General features: G+C 37.0%; 1 protein-coding gene across 2 annotated transcripts in view; it reads left to right on the top strand.

Moving 5' to 3' along the window:
• The first annotated feature begins 2,736 nt into the window (after positions 1-2,736).
• The window catches only part of APOOL (apolipoprotein O like), a 54,869-nt gene continuing 41,448 nt past the window's right edge, over positions 2,737-16,157 (top strand). Inside the window, exon 1 of one of the 2 annotated variants that reach the window (XM_084790974.1) lies at positions 2,737-2,832. In XM_084790974.1, the coding sequence (XP_084647100.1) occupies positions 2,818-2,832 (15 nt within the window). In that variant the 5' untranslated portion in view covers positions 2,737-2,817. Of the gene's footprint in view, positions 2,833-11,649; positions 11,754-16,157 lie in introns of those variants that run through there. The other variant, XM_084790975.1, reaches the window with a different exon arrangement.

Raw genomic sequence — 16,157 nt, 5'->3', positions numbered from 1 at the left:
TATATATATATATATATATCATACCTTTCAGTTTAATATTTTTATGGTACTCCTGAATGTATGAGTTGTTGGGTCTCTGATTATTGTGCCTTCTCTTGGGGCTCTTTTCCTTTTGTTGGTTTGCTCTATTCTACATGGTATGGTAGATTTGTTTTATCTTATTACAGTTTATTTGGTAAGCTCAAAATCATTTATTACTATCCCCCAAGGGATGCATCTTGTACATCTTTTAGACAAACATTTATAATTATTTAACATCCACAGTCTATGAAAGATGATGCTTGTAAAAATAAAACAAATACGGGTAAGAGAGAAAACAAAGGCAGAATACAAAGTAATCCTTACAGGAAGCCAGCAACTACTAAAATATTTATATTTTCCTACTTTATATGGGAAAATATTTCAATGTTACTGAGTGTGAAATTGTTAATGAGCTTTAGCACATGGAAAAATATATGGAAAACCCAAAGTCTGCCTTGAAATACTAAGCTGCAGATTGGTCTTTGAAGATTAAGTAATTTATGGAGAAATTCAATTACTAGTCAATAGCTATGTAAGGAAATGTGATTTTTAAAATCAAAATTGAAAGTGAAATCATAGCATAAACATGAAAAGATGATTACATAGCAGTGGTAGAAATAAAACAGGCGGTAATGGAGTGTCTAGGTGATTTTCACACAATATACCCTAGTGACTAAGCAATTAATCAAAGTATTCTAGTGTTTTGCTCAGACAATTGCCACTCATTTTTAAAGAAGAGAAAGTTCCAAAGTTGTAACCAATGTGATAAAAATTTAAAATTAATTTTCTGGAGAAATTTTTTTTTGGCTGGAAATGATCAATTATGGAAAGTTTTAATACCTTACTAATCAATTTTGAGGAAACAGAGACATGAATCATATTTTAATTCCTGAAATTTTGAGTAAATAAGATTTCTCTTATTCTATACATGCCTTTTATGTTTTTTGTATTTGCATATTTACTAATTTTGAAAGAAATTTTATTAAAATTAATGGCAAGTGCACCTCAATCAAAACATACCCCAAATCACACATCAAATATTCAGAAATATTAGATTCTGATAATTTAATTAAAAATCTGGAAATGTTAAACCTCAAAACCAGAAAATAAAATATTTGCTAGTTCTCACTGTGGCTAACTAAAATGTAGATAGTTTTATTCTCATCAGAAAAATAAATTCATGAAAAATTTAAATATTGTCTATTTTTCTTTTATAGTTTGTGAAATAACATTTACTTGATTTTGTATTTTGTTTTCATGTTGATATTTTATTATGTATGTTATATAAGCTTAAAAACATAGTTATTTTATTCATGACAATTGTTATTTGTTTCATTTAATCATTTAGTAATATATTTTCATTGCATATTCACTAAAAAGAATCTACTTCAAGTATCATATATTCTTAGCCTAGTATTAATGCTTAGTATATAGTTTACAATTAAGCAATATTTGTTGAGTGAATGAGTAAATGCTGTTAACTAATATTGAAAAGTTAATGGGAACTTTATGAACATTCTTTTTCTCAGAATTATTCACAGAGGCCTCAGGGAGCCTGTGCTCTTAGGGAGAAAAATATCCCTCTTCACAATCTATTCTCCTGAGACCATTATAATCATTATTTTATAATGTATTTTAGATCAAGTCACACCATTGCTGAAGCCTCTCCAATTACTTTCCATTTTTCCTTTTACAGTTTCCCCCTCTCATCTTCTCCCAGACCCTCCCCACGCCCCTACTCCGTACCTTCTTTGTCTCTTTCTTTAGAAAACAAACCAGCAAGTTAAAAAAAAGAGCATAAACAAAACAAAACAAACAATTCAAATTAATTGTAGTGACACACAAAGCCCATTTTGCACTATGTTTTTTTTCCCCACTGCTGTGGATCCTACTACTCTAAGCCTTTTTTTGATACTACTCTTACATGGAATACTTGCCTATATTTCTTATGACTTCTCAAATCATTTTATCAGTACTTTTAATCTTTATGAACTATTAAACTCCATTTCATCTCGACAGATACCTTCTACTTTTCAAGCTTCTAATACATTGTGCGTGCGTGCGTGCGTGCGTGTGTGTATGTGTGTGTGTGTGTGCCTAATTCACGCCAAGTTTGGCAGCATGTACCTTTTACACATTGAACCTTCTTGCCAGTTCCTGTTCTATTTCCTTGAATAGCATTTAGGCCTTTCTAATCTTTGTCACTTTTTTTCTGGTGTTTTATGATATGCCACTAGAGTTTGTAGTGTACTCTGAAATACAGCCTGACAGTATTGGTGCTCAGTGACAGTTTTAGAACGAATGTAATTGCCTCAGGGTTAACATAAGCGACCAGCTCTTGTAACTGTAAGGTTGTTGTTGTTGTTGTTTTGTTTTGTGTTTTTTTTAAAGGCAGTTGAACTTAGTTTTAGGTTCTTATTTTTGTTTTGTGATTGTTAGTTTTTTAAGGGAGTGGAACTTAGTTTTAGGTTCTTATGTAGACAAATCACATAAACAGACAAAAAAGTCATTCACCCGAGAAAACAACTTCTAATTAGAGTGTGGAGAATGTTCTGAGAGTCTGTATCTATCAAGGACTGGAGTGTAAATCACAACTATAAGCCCCTTTCTCTGAGGGACTGCTAACTAGTCTATTAACTTCAGCTGCTGACAAAGCAGCGGCAGGAGGGCGGGGAAAGAGTAAGAGAAGGCGGCAACAAACGTAAAGGGGAGGGGCTGTGATGACGCAAGTCAAATTGAACTATTTTGTCCCTCTGAGCGCTCCGTCGGAAAACTTGAGCGGAGAGGGTCATAGGTATGGCGTCCTTTAGGGTAAGTGAAAAGAAACTTAGTTTTCCACTCCCCACTTGCTCTGAGCCCACAACATTTCAGTAATTGTGGAGGGGACCATCTATCGTAGCTCATCCAGCAAGCCACTCAGCAAGTGGCGGCCTGGAGTTGCTACTGTGAGAATCGGAACCTTTATTATTTGTAGCCTCCTCCTTAATCCCCTGGAGTTAATTGATAGTACCACCGGGGGGCTTTAATCCAGTAACCCGCTTGGTGAAGAAAAGGCAGGGGCTACTAGCCTCTCCGACAAAGGAAAAAAAATCTTTGGCATCCGTTTTAGTGCTCAGGGTGGGGCCCCATGACCAGAACGTACGACTTCCTTCAGAAATTATCTGCGAGCAAAACAGAGTAGAGACGTCCCGGAGTCTGTATTGTTGGTGGGGTTATATAGTGTTGTTATTCCCAGTCGAATAACCAGTTTCTTTGGAGTTTAATGGGAAAAGGTGCTATTGTGCAGGAATTGGGGTAGAGAAAGCAAGCCAGCTGACTCAGGTTTCAAAATGAGTTTACAAATACTTATAGACTTAATTAAAAGGAAAAGGTATATAATGACTTTTAGGCTAGACTGTTAGAAGAGTGTGAGTACTTCAGTCAGCAACTGTTTTTAAGCTAGCTTAGGGTTCTTTATTTTACATTCTTAGTGCATTTCTGCAGTTTGGGACTTCATTCTTTTGAACTGTGACCCACTCTCCTAACTGGACTCTACTCCCTCCATTCCTCTGATGGAATCCATTTTCTCCTGTGCTGCCATAGTACTTACACCAAAATGAGAGTGCGCCCCTCTATTTTAAAGCCTTTATAGGCACTCCATTATCAGCTCTCAGGGGTCAGGTTATACTTCTAGATAACAAGACATAACCTCTACTCTCCAGCTTCCTTGCCTGTCACCTAAGAATCCTCTACTCAGTACTTAAAGTCTTACTTTAGTTCTCCAAGCCGCTTTTACCTGCTCTTTCTGCAATTACTAAAGTGCCCATGCCCATTCTTATTTAATTTCTAGCAGGCATGCCCAACCAACCTTTTGATAATGTGACCCCACATTGTGGTCTACAAATATCCAACTGGAGAATCACAATCAAATTACAAAACAAAACCAAAAAAGTTACAATATTTAAACTGGTTTATGATTTTTGTGCTGGGTAGGATATGGTCTATAGGCCACAGGTAGCACAGGCTTGCTCCCTTTGCTAAACACAGAATGCCTCTTCTAAGGGAGTGTCCTTAACAGCTGTAATGATCCCCATGAGATAGTTATTGGCAACCATACTGGTAAGTTAGCTGAAAGTTTTAAGTCTGTTTCTGATGGGCGAACCAAGAGTGGACTTGTGACTAAAAAGTTACTTGGTGCCCAAGTTCAGGGATACAGAGTTTTTAAAGACACAAACCACAAAGATATATCAGAGTTAGATGAGGGTCAGAGTAACCTTGAAGCACTTATTCCTGGCAGATATAGTGATTATTTTACGTACAACTTGCCAATTATTAATTGTCAAGATGGTTAATACATCTGAACCATGATCAAAGCCATGGAAGTTTCACGTGTGTTGCCAAGGCAGACATGACCATTGTGGGGAGAAGGTAAAGAGCTGAGAACTATCTAAGCAAACAGAAAATGGAGTCAGACAGGATGGTGTTACCTTAGTCATTTCATTGCCCCATTCTTAAACATTATTATTATATTTTTGATCTTGGCTAAGGGGTATATACTTGTTTCTAAGGATCGATTTGTACGTGTGCACGTGTGTGTGTGTGTGTGTGTGTGTGCAATGAAGTTTAAAAGATAATTTATTATATAAGGCCCAGAGAAAGTCTTATAGAAAGGGGATTAAGGGATCAGCCAGGGCAGTGAAAAGTGTTGTGTGAGCTATGGATTTTATTCATTTTATGGTAACATGAGTTATTTCATTTATATTTTTGTTCTAAATTATTTTTATCTCTTTGTAAAGTTTTCTTTTTTATGATAATTTTTGATTTGCTAGCATAGAAGCGGCAAGTCTTTCCTAGTGTCACACAGTCTTCTCTGGAACATGAAAATTAAGTTGAAACCTCACTTGTTTTGGAGAACTGTTTCTGTCAGAGATATCTGGGTATGAAGTGTATCAAAGATAACCGAAGGTGTATGAACATGTTTGATTAAGTATCTGTTGTAGGCTCTTCGCCCCCCCCCACTCGAGTAGAGCCTCAGAGTTCAAGGAAGCAGCCTTTTATCACCATTTCTGACTTTATTGGAACAAGGAGTGGTTAGCCCACCTGTACCATTGGTGAGTGTTTTCTAGTAGTGCTCACAACCAAAGAGAGGACTCGAGACAGAGGATGCTCAAGTGCTATTAGCACTGTGGGAGTCATACATTGTCTAGGAGATTTCTGCAAATTTAAGTATTTAGATTGCATAAGGAAATTGACCTAGGGTTAAGGTATATTTCGGATTCCCAGCCCTGTATCACCCGTTCCAACCTGATGTGGCTTCCTTTGTGGTCTCGGTCAGTTCTTAAAGGCCCTCTCACCCAACATCTTAGAATTTGCTTATTGACCTCTGAAAGGTGTATTACCTTAATCTGCTGCTTGTTGTATGGCCCGGTCTCCGTGGTAGTTTCCTCAGCTGTTTGAAGACTAAATATTTTGCGGTGTTAGTGCCAAATCCAGGCTATGAATGCTTCTGCAGCCGCTTCTGCAAACATGGAACCGCCTATGTGTTTGTGCCAACCAGCTCTGCCATCACCAGCAGCAGTCAGGCCAGATATTGAAGATCCATACCAACTAGGGTCCAATGTCTAAGTCACCGGAGGTCCAGAGTCATTTTGAGCTGAGGCTCAGCCCCTAGACAAAAGAGGTCTATCTCTTTTGTTTATCCCCGCATCCGGTGGTCCGCGGTGGTCCACGGTGGTTTGGTGCCCCACAGCGGTAGTGTGTGGTACTCTAGTAAGCCTGCTCTGGTATGCAGTAGTTAGGTTATGTTCCAGCAAATATTTATTTTCTGATATTCTGCTACTGTCCAATAAAAGCTAATGGAAGACTTCTCTAGCAATGACATGAATCGGTTGCTTTTTTTCTTTTGCTAAGAAAAAATATCTCTGAGGAAACCCCTTGTCAGCTTTATAGTCGTCAGCCCTCCTCTCTTATGCTGTCTTCTTTCATACATTATCCTTCAGGCAGGAAGATAGAAATTTGAATACAGATGTTCTGACAGAGAATTTCTGTCAAGAATATAATAGTTATCATAGATTTTAATAAAGCTGCCCCCAGCCACACATGACTGTATACCTCTTTTATCCTAGCACTTGGGAGTCAGAGACAGGTGGGTCTCTGATTTCTAGACCTGCCTAGTGTATAGAACGAGTTTCTCTATTTAGAGAGAAAGAAAAATAAATAAAAGAAAAGAAAAGAAAAAGAAAAATTGTCTTTCCACCCCTGCAGTTTATAAGGGTCCTTCCCCCTCACGTCCACACCAGCATTTACTGTCGTTCCTGGATCATGGCCGTTCTGACTAGTGTGGTATGGAATTATGGAGTGGTTTAAATCTGCATTTCCCTGATGGCTAAGAGTGTGCATCATTTAAAAAATGCTTTCTGGCTATCTGTATTTCTTTTGAGAACTCTCTACTCTGTTCTAGGGGCAATCTTTTAAATGGATTAAATTGGTTTGTTTGTACACTACAGCCTCCCAGAAGTGCTTCAGTCTACAATTTACATGTACATTGGCCTGGTAGGTTGAATACACATAGCAAAAGTCATAACAAACACCCTGACTCCAGCTGCCCAGGTCTTGTCTGGAAAACACATGTAGTATGAAAACTTACACCCCAGAGCTTATTCCCATGGTTTCTTCACAGGCATTTAGTTTTAGTTTCAACAAGTTGGCTATTTGAAGTGCTGATGAGCAAGGACCAAATTGTACAAATACATTTTGGATGTTTATTCTTGCACATGGATGGTTTTGTTGTTGTTGTGTTCGGTTATCACAATTTTTTCTCAAGAGTTTTGCAAGAAAATGTAAGTGTGTGTGTGTTAAAGTTTCCTTTTTCAGTAAAGTACCTGCTTTTCATTTTCTACTACAATAAATAATACTATGGCTTAAAGACTTTATATTCTTAGTAGACTTAAGGACATTTTATTCTTTTAGAGATGATTCACTTACCCACTATTTCCAGAAGAAAATAAGCACACTGATATATACAGGTCCTCTGTCCGTGACTCACTGGTGATTACTCTAAAGCAGGGCACTCTTGTCTAAGACTTTTATGTTGCTTCCAAGAAATAGCTCCTAGGTTGTGTCTCTGAGATAAAGCAGTACTATCCTTTTTTTTTTCTTTTCAGTTTCAGCTAGAGAAAATACAAGTATAAGGGGAGTTTCCTGGTACTTGTTATTATCACAGACTATAATATCCTTGGAAAACAGTCCAGCATATATAGGGGTATAGTCCAGAATTCAGAAAAAGGAAGTAATATGAACTTTCACAGATAAGAAAAAATAGGCTGAGCTACTTCTTTGTGATTCAAAAGTGTATACATAGATCAGAGAAAATTATATGGTCATTAACTCAGCCCAAAGAAGAACTTTCTCACAAAGACATCATAAAAAAAAAGTTTTGTGGGAACGATGCTGTATTGGCATTGTTTCATTTTACTGCAGATACAAATACACTGCGGTTTCTTAGGAATATGTTTTAAAAAGGATTTTAGCTGTAGCAGTGGCTAGACCAGAGGATGTATTGTGGAGGTCTTGTATTTTGAGATATAATTTCTCCTACTTAAAAAGATGATATATCCGTTATATGTACATTGCATGTAAGACTAATCTCTTATTATTTTACATTTTATCTAATAATTATTAGTTTCTTCTAGAGCAGTTCTTGATCTTTCAATTCAACTTCTGTTCCACCTCCTGCCTGTTATTTTGTCAGTCGTGTATGTATGCCTCTGTGTTTCCCTCTGGTATGTACATACTAGTGCTGTAGGGGAATTACCCAGAAAAAACACCACTGATGTATTTAGTCTTAGTTCTCCCTTCACTACTGAAAAGATAAATATTGGGAAATAAAGAACTAGTAAATAGAGATTTAAATACAACTTCCATTGTTTTCTACTCAGATCTAGTAATCCAGAGTTTACACATAGCTTTGTGGTGATATATTTTCCTCAAATAAATGGGAACATAAAAATGAGTCAAAGAGGTAGAGTCGATGGCCAAGACAGAGTAAACAAGTCCTTAATAGTTCCTGCCTCACAAATATGCCAGATATACTAGGCCAGAAAGCTGAAGAAGATGCTCTAACATTAGAGTCTTGTATGACTGCTCAGGTAACAAACAGTCTCTGTCATCTTCTCATTTGGAAAGCTACTAACCTGCACCCCCTGTATACTCAGGTAATTAGTTTTATTCCTTCTTAAGTCTCTGATGGCGTTGAAGACAAGATAGTTTAGCTATACAATTAAGTTTAGTTGATTAGGGGTTAAGATGTTTTTAGGTCTAGATAGATGTTTTAAGTTGATATCGACAATATGTGATGAAGATTGATTTACATTCAGAATTTTAGACACACTAAGATAGGAAGTATATACAATAAACTACTTATAGCAAGAAAAGCCATGACGCAATCAGGAATTAAATAAATGTTACATTCTTGGCTATTTGTATTTGACAGCCTAGAAGAAAACATCTTTCCTATGTTTTAATTTGTTCACTTTACATCCAGATTGTATCTGCCTACCTTATCCCCTCTTCCTCCCTCCCCTCGCCCTCAGAAAGGTGAGCCCTCCTCCCCTAACATCTGACCTCACCCTATCAAGTCTCATGTACTACCTGTATCCTCTTCCTCTGTGTCCTGGTGAGGCTGCCCTGCCAGGGGGAAGTGATTAACATCAGGAGGCAAAGTCCATGTCAGAAGTAGTCTCTACTTCTCATATTGTGGAACCCATAGGAGACTGTTCTGCCTATCTACTACATCTAAACAGATGATCTAGGCCCACATCATACATGGTCCTTAGTTGGCGCATCAGTCTCTGTATTGTGTGGTTATCCTATATTATGTGGCTAATATCCGCTTATAAGTGAGTATATACTATACATGTCTTTCTGGGCCTGTGTTACATCATTTAGGATGATCTTTTCTAGTTCCATCCATTTGCTTGCAAATTACAAGATTCCTTGTTTTTAATAGCTGAGTAGTATTTGATTGTGTAGATGTACACAGTTTCTTTATCCAATCTTTGGTTGAAGGACATCTAGGTTGTTTCCAGACTCCGGCTATTACGAATAAAGCTGCTATGAACATAGTTGAGCTAATGTGCTTGTTGTATGGTGGAACATCTTTCGCTGTTTTTTGAGTGCCTGCTATTTGCCAGGTTAGCTGCAGGATTTGGGAGGTCATTCTAGTGGGGATGGAGAAGGGAGTCCAGGCACTGAGAAAAGGATATGCTTTACAGTACATGTTTGAGGCCTGGAAATATTCATATACCTAGAGTCAAAGGATATATAGACAGAGATGAGTAAAGATGGTTGTAGCGATGGGAGAACAAAGCAGTAATTTAGAAAGACTATTTAGCAATCCTATATAGCTTATTTAATTGTTTTGAAATTTTGTAACATATAAATCCTAAACTGGAAACAACTTGAGTGCTTTCAGTGTTCCTTCTCTACATCTCTACCAGCTATGTAGAACCTACTTTTTTCATATGTGCATGGAACATGGCTTCAGGTCTTTAAAAAAATTGCTGTTTTTGACAGTATATATAGTATTTGTCTGACCTTGATAACCATAAACTGAATAAAATTGAGTTATGGCAGTCCTGTGCCATTTCTAAAGAATTCTAGACAGCAGGTTACCAAGAAGAGACTTGATACCCTATGAACATATACAGGGGGAGGTAATCCCCCTCAGTCACAGTCATAGGGGAGGGGAATAAGGGAAAAATGGGAGGGAGGGAAGAATGTGAGGATACAAGGGATGGGATAACCATTGAGATGTAACAAGAATAAATTAATAAAAAAAGGGAAAAAAGAATTCTAATTGTATGGACTATGTATATTTTTATTTTTATTTTTCTATTGGATCTTTATGTATCTCAGATAAATTTTCAACTGCCACTCAGTAATTATTACACCATTTACAGTCATAAAAATGTTTAGAAATTCTAAAATAATTTAGTACTTTCATATAATTTTTAATTAGAATATTCAGTGTTTAAAATACATTATCATTCTGGTTCTATTATTGAATTATACAGCCACATTAGGCTGTGCTGTTTGTTCTGGTTATCTTATGTTTGGCCTTTTAAGTGCTAGAGCTTTAATTTTTATGCAAATTACATCTCACATGTACCATGCAATTCTCATCCATCTTAGACTAGGGAGTTAAACCCGTTCTTCATCACTCACTCTCTTCTGTTTTTCAGTTTTACTAATTGAACTATGTTATGGATGTTATAATATTTAAATGAAGTAGACCTGAATGGATAATTGAGCTCAGAAAGAACCTCAGAAATTGCTATCTTGAAAAGTGTTTTTATAGTTGTTTGCTTTTTCCTCCATAAATGTGAAATGAATGTATATAACTTGTTGGCTTTATGAGCAGGCTGGGGGACGTGCTTAGAGAATAAAACACAGCCTTTTCACCAGTGTCTGTTCAGTCCTTAAAGGACCTTATAGAGTGTTTGTGTCTATTATACTTATCTGACCTTTTCAAAATATTATGTTTACTTTCTGCATTATTAACATATATTCTGATGCAGATTAGGTATTCAAAAATGTTAATTATCTACCACTTTCCATCACAGCATTATTATAGCACAATTACTATTTTGTAAGCACATTCATGCTAAGATGTGGCACACATCAGTACTTGCTGTTAGTGTCCCCTAGTATTTAGATCTCAAGAAAATACCAGCTCCTGTGCACATTCTAAATGACATTTGAATGTGGGCAACAGAGCAGAGAGAGAAAAGAATCTATGCGTGCTCTGTCTCTGTCCGACTGTCTCTATCTCCCTGCCCCACCTCTGTAGTTGAAAGCAGAAAAAGTATTTATTTAATGTGGTCACATCAGGAAAAAGGACAAAGAAATTATCTTCAGAAACCCCCAAGGTCTGTCTTGGGGGCCTGAAGTAAGATATTAAAGTTTTAATTGAAGGCCAAAGATTTGCACATCTAAGAAATTCCAGATAAGCTGTGGTCCTCCCCACCACTGACCATTCCTTGCCTGGGATTCAGTCTCATCATTTAAGGTATTTGTTACAAAGTTGTTACAACTGTGTGAAATCTCTTTCAAAGACACAACAAAGACACAAGTTCTCCTTGACTGTGGCCGCTTCCTTTTTGTAGCATGAGATTTCCCAGGGAAATTCCTATCACTTAGGGGTTCATTGCTTCAGTTTTCTGAAAGTCAGATTGAGAAACACAAGGGTCTCTTAGACTGTCTCCATTTTCTGCCATGCCAGGTACAATTCCTCACTGTTTTAACAGCTCAGTCTTGAGCTGCAATTTGTTTTTTGTTTTTTGTTTTTGTTTTGAACAAGTGTAATAAATAGAATTCAAGTAAGGACCACATATATTTAGTTAGTGCCAGGCAAGTAGCAGTGTATAAGAACCATTTTTAACCTTTTGGCTTTTAGTTACTTTTGGAAGACTGACAAAGCAACTTCATTTTCTTCGTTAAAGATAGGGTGTCATCATGAAGCTTAGGCCAACTTAAATTTAAGGTCCTCCTGTTTGTTTCCCAAATGGTGGGATTATGGGGAAATGCTACCATGACCAGTATGACTTTATTTCACTTTTGACAGCTTCCCCTTTGTCTCTGAACAATATTATCTGAAGACATTGCTGACTGACCATCTGGTGGTTTGTTCTCCTTTGTCCTGTAAAGTCAGAGAAGATTTGTCCTGCTTTGTCTGAATTGATGGCATATCAATTGTAAGTGACAGATGACAAAGAATTAGTGCCAATAACCATTTAGGCTTAATTTTAAGTACCTGAAGTATAGAAGAAGGAGCTCCACTTCCTGGCATACCTGAAGCTCATTCTGCTTATCTTGTGGGTAATGCCCTAGCACTTCAAAACTGTTGAGGATCATTTGTACGAGCTGTACTTCTGTAGTGTTGACAGTTTAGCTATAAGGCTTTTCAGAAACAACTATCAAGTCACCATCCCTAATTAGCTATAAGGTTTTACAAAAACATACCCATCAAGACTAAAAGTATTTTGAAAATTAATTGTAAACATATTTATAAATGCCCAGTACTTATTAATCTTTACAAAATTACATAGTTTGAAGCATTTATACACATAAAACACCAAGTGATAATTAGTATAATATACAGAAGTACTAAATGGAAGCAATTTCTAAAGCAAAATATAGACTCTTTGGATTAGTAGAATTAAGACGATAGCACTGACAATCAAAATCTCTTACGAATTTGGGAAAGAGTGCTAGTTATTACAAATAGGTTATATACAAGTATATTTATACACACTACCAACATACTTATCTGTGTGTATGTGTGTGTGTGTGTGTGTGTGTGTGTGTGTGTGTATAATCTCCAGGTTTTAATTAGCAAGAGTATCTAGAATGACTGTTTTAATGTCTTTTTAAGTTTGCAAGAAGTAAGAGGTCAGCATTACACCATAAGCAAAAGGAAAGCATTGTATCTAGAGAGTGAGTCTCTGAAGGCCCATCATTATCTGTTTTAAGGAAGTGCCAGTTGGTGTCAGGAGTCAGCAACTAAAGGGACAAAAAGTAAAAAGAAAATGTTAGCAAGGTCCAATATGGCATGAAAACATTCTGTCATTTATATAAGGTTGTTACTTTATTTATTTATTTATTTTTAATTATTTTATTTTATACATATATTTATATTATTATACATATATACAGTAGATTACCTATGGCAAGAAGAACCGTGACACAATCAGGAATTATATAAATGTTACATTCTTAGTATTTTGGCTATTTGTATTTGACAGCCTTGAAGAAGACATCTTTCCTATCTTGGTGCATCTAAATTTCTGAATGTAAATCAATCTCCATCACATATTGTAATTACCAACTTAGAACATCTATCTAGACCTAAAAACATCTTAACCCCTAAACAATTAAGCTTCATTGTCAAACTAAGCTACCAGATCTTCAACTCCCTCAGAGACTTCAGAAGGAGTAAACTTGGTTATCTGAGTATGCAGGGAGTGCAGGTTAGTAGCTTTCCAAATGAAAAGATGACAGAGACAATTTGCTACCTGAATAGTCACCCAAAACTCTCTATAACGTTGGAGCATCATCTTCAGCCTTCTGGCCCAGTATATCTGACAGACATATTTGTAAGGCAGGAACTATTGAGGACTTGCTTACCCTGTCTTGGCAGAGTTTGGCCATTGACTCTGCGTGAATCCAAGCTTGCCCTTTTTAAAGGCAGATTTCTGTTTGTGTTAGAAATGAGGACCTTTTGCCCAGTGTCTAGTTTGCCATATTTGAAGCCATCTCCATAAGGAGGTTCTTTGATGCTCATCATCTTCTTTGAAGTAGGCTGGGTATTGCCAGGAGTTAACTTGTCTCATTGGCAATAAATCTTTAAAGTAATAAAAACATTTTAAAAGTGCCATATCCCGCATGTCTCTGGGGTTTTTGAAGATCTTGTCTTTCTCTAAAGTCATATCTATCTGCTGCAACTAAGTTGTATATCCTTGTGATAAGAGTAGACTTGCAATTGGCATGACCATGATTTAATCTACTAACGTTTAATTTGAATAACTTATTTCTCCTAAACAGCTTGATAGCACTTTCAAAGCATTGGAAGTAAATTGTATTATAATTGAGTTATATGGGTACAATAATTCCTATTAGAGTAGAAATATATATATATATATATATATATATGTGTGTGTGTGTGTGTGTGTGTGTGTATGTGTATAATGTGTGTAAAGAACAATCTTAAATTTGAATTTTATACCACTGTATCAAGAACTTATTTTGCATCTACATACAAAATTCTATATCAGTGAATTGAAAATACCTTGTGAATGACAATTGAGGCATTAAGTTGAGGAGTAGATTCACTAATCTACTTTTTGTTCTATCTTCCCTGTACATTTCCATGTTCCCCCCTTTTTCCTTTTCAACCATTTTCTCCGAACAGGATGTCAATGTCCTGCGAGGAATACATCCTGTCAGATCTGATCCAATGTCAGTGTCTGGTTCTTTTGTTCTGAAAGCATATAATTTCTCAGGAGTATTATACAGTCCTAAAATTAAAAGTGTATAAAAGGTGTGTGTGATACGTAGAACAATTAAGTCTGGATTTCTGCTCTTTGTATGAGCAGGAAAAAAAAAATATCTGTAAATCTTCATTCATGCCATATGAAGAATGCCATCTAATAGTAATTCTTAGGGGTTCTGTAGTCAACAAGAAGTATTGTCTATGCTTGGATATTCACATTTCAGCCAGAGCTAGTCCTTTATGGTTGGATTAACAATATAAGTTACCTGCTTGTTCTGCAATTTAAATTCTTCACAACCTGATTATAGCCCCCTCCCTCATTCCCTCCTGATCCCCCTCCCTCCCTCATCCCCTCTCCCTCCCTCCCTTAGTACTCAGACAGGGGAGCCCTCTTCCCCTAATATCTGACTTCAGCCTATCAAGTCTCATCTGTATTAGCTGTAACCTCTTCCTCTGTAACCTGGCATGGCCGTCTTGCCAGGGTGAAGTGATCTAAGTTCGGTGGCCAGAGTGCATGCCTGAAGTAGACCCTACTCTCCAGACATGGGATCCACAAGCAGACTGTGCTACTACATCCAAGCAGTGGGTCTAGGTCCACATTATACATGGTCTCTGGTTGATGTTTCTGACTGTTTTGTAGAGTAGTTATCCTCTATTATGTGGCTAATGTCTGATTATGAGTGAGTATATACCATGTGTGTCTTTCTGGGTCTGAATAAATTATTTGATTGGTAGGTGATGGCTATTCCAAAAGCCAAAAAAATTTTTTTTCTTCCCATCCACATAGCTTCACCCAACTTTGTTCTTTTAAAGTAACAACCTTTTTAGACTGGGATACTATAAAAAGGCCAAATCTAAGAAGGCAGTTACTTTAAAAGAACAAAGTTGGGTGACTTTATGTGGACGGGAAGAAATATTTTTTTGGCTTTTGGAATAGCTATCACCTACCAATCAAATAATTTATTCATATTTATTAAATACATTATGCTTGTTGCTGCATGTACCAGGGGACAAGACAAATATAAGCTTTATAAGTTAGTTATTGGAGAGAAAGGATGTTTCTCTGAGTTGAAAAATGCAGGGTGTATAGAGGACTTATTTTAGAGTTCTGTTATTCAGTCAGGGGAGTTTTTCTGGATGAAAGAAAGCATTGAGAATATTTTTGCTTGTCCTCCATAAGCTCTATGAGTTGTCTCTCATTCTTATCCAGTATTATGTCTGGCCCATGGCCAAGGAAAAGCTGTGCATGTTCTGGCCTGCTAGGCCCATTGCTCAAACTGGCTCTGGCTGGCTGCAGCTGTTACTGTCTCTCCTTCCACACTTGGCTGCTTAGAAGGCACTGTGCTGAGCAATAACACTCAGTGGTTATTTTGTTTGTATGAACCTTACATGCTTTGTGTTTGTAAACTTTATGTAATATGAAGCTTAGGTATATAATATATGCACTCCTATTCACAGATTAGGCATCAATTGTAGTGGGGTCAGTTTAAATTAGTTGCTTACAAAGTATCATTTATAACACAAAACTAGTCCTGAAATGAACTTTGACTTTCCTTTTTTTTTTTACTTTTATTAAATGTCTATGATTTACATGTCATGTACCAAAATCCCTCTCCTCCCCCCAGTAAAATAAAACAAACGGAAAAACAGAAAATCTTGTCACAGAAGCTGTAGTGTATCACACAGTATAGCCTTTTGTCCACATATGTTTGCTTTCAAATGTTCATTGCTATGAGTCATGGGTCTGGCTGGAGGCCTACATTATCATTACCGGATCCTCACTGGGAGTGCTGTCCGATATCTCATTGTTGCTGTGTGTCAAGGAGATTCTTAATCTTTGAATCTATAGGTCTGGTCCCTTCATGTGTTCCAGCAGGTCTTACATGGGGTAGATGTTGGAGTGAGGTCCACATAGAGCCCTGGATAAGGTCCCGCTCCCTTGTCCTCAGAGCAGGGCCTGCTCTCTTGCTCCCCTGTCATCATGGCAGGGTCAGCTCTCCTGCTTCTGTGTCCTCAGGACAGGGGAACTTTGACTTTCTTAAGACACTTTTCTAGGTAGGCACAAGTTTGAAACACAAACAGCAGAAAACATAAAACATTTTTTTTA

The sequence above is a fragment of the Acomys minous genome (genome assembly GCF_964271855.1).
Source record: "Acomys minous genome assembly, chromosome: 7".
Taxonomy (NCBI): Eukaryota; Metazoa; Chordata; class Mammalia; order Rodentia; family Muridae; genus Acomys; species Acomys minous.
This window is presented reverse-complemented; position numbering and strand designations above follow the sequence as displayed.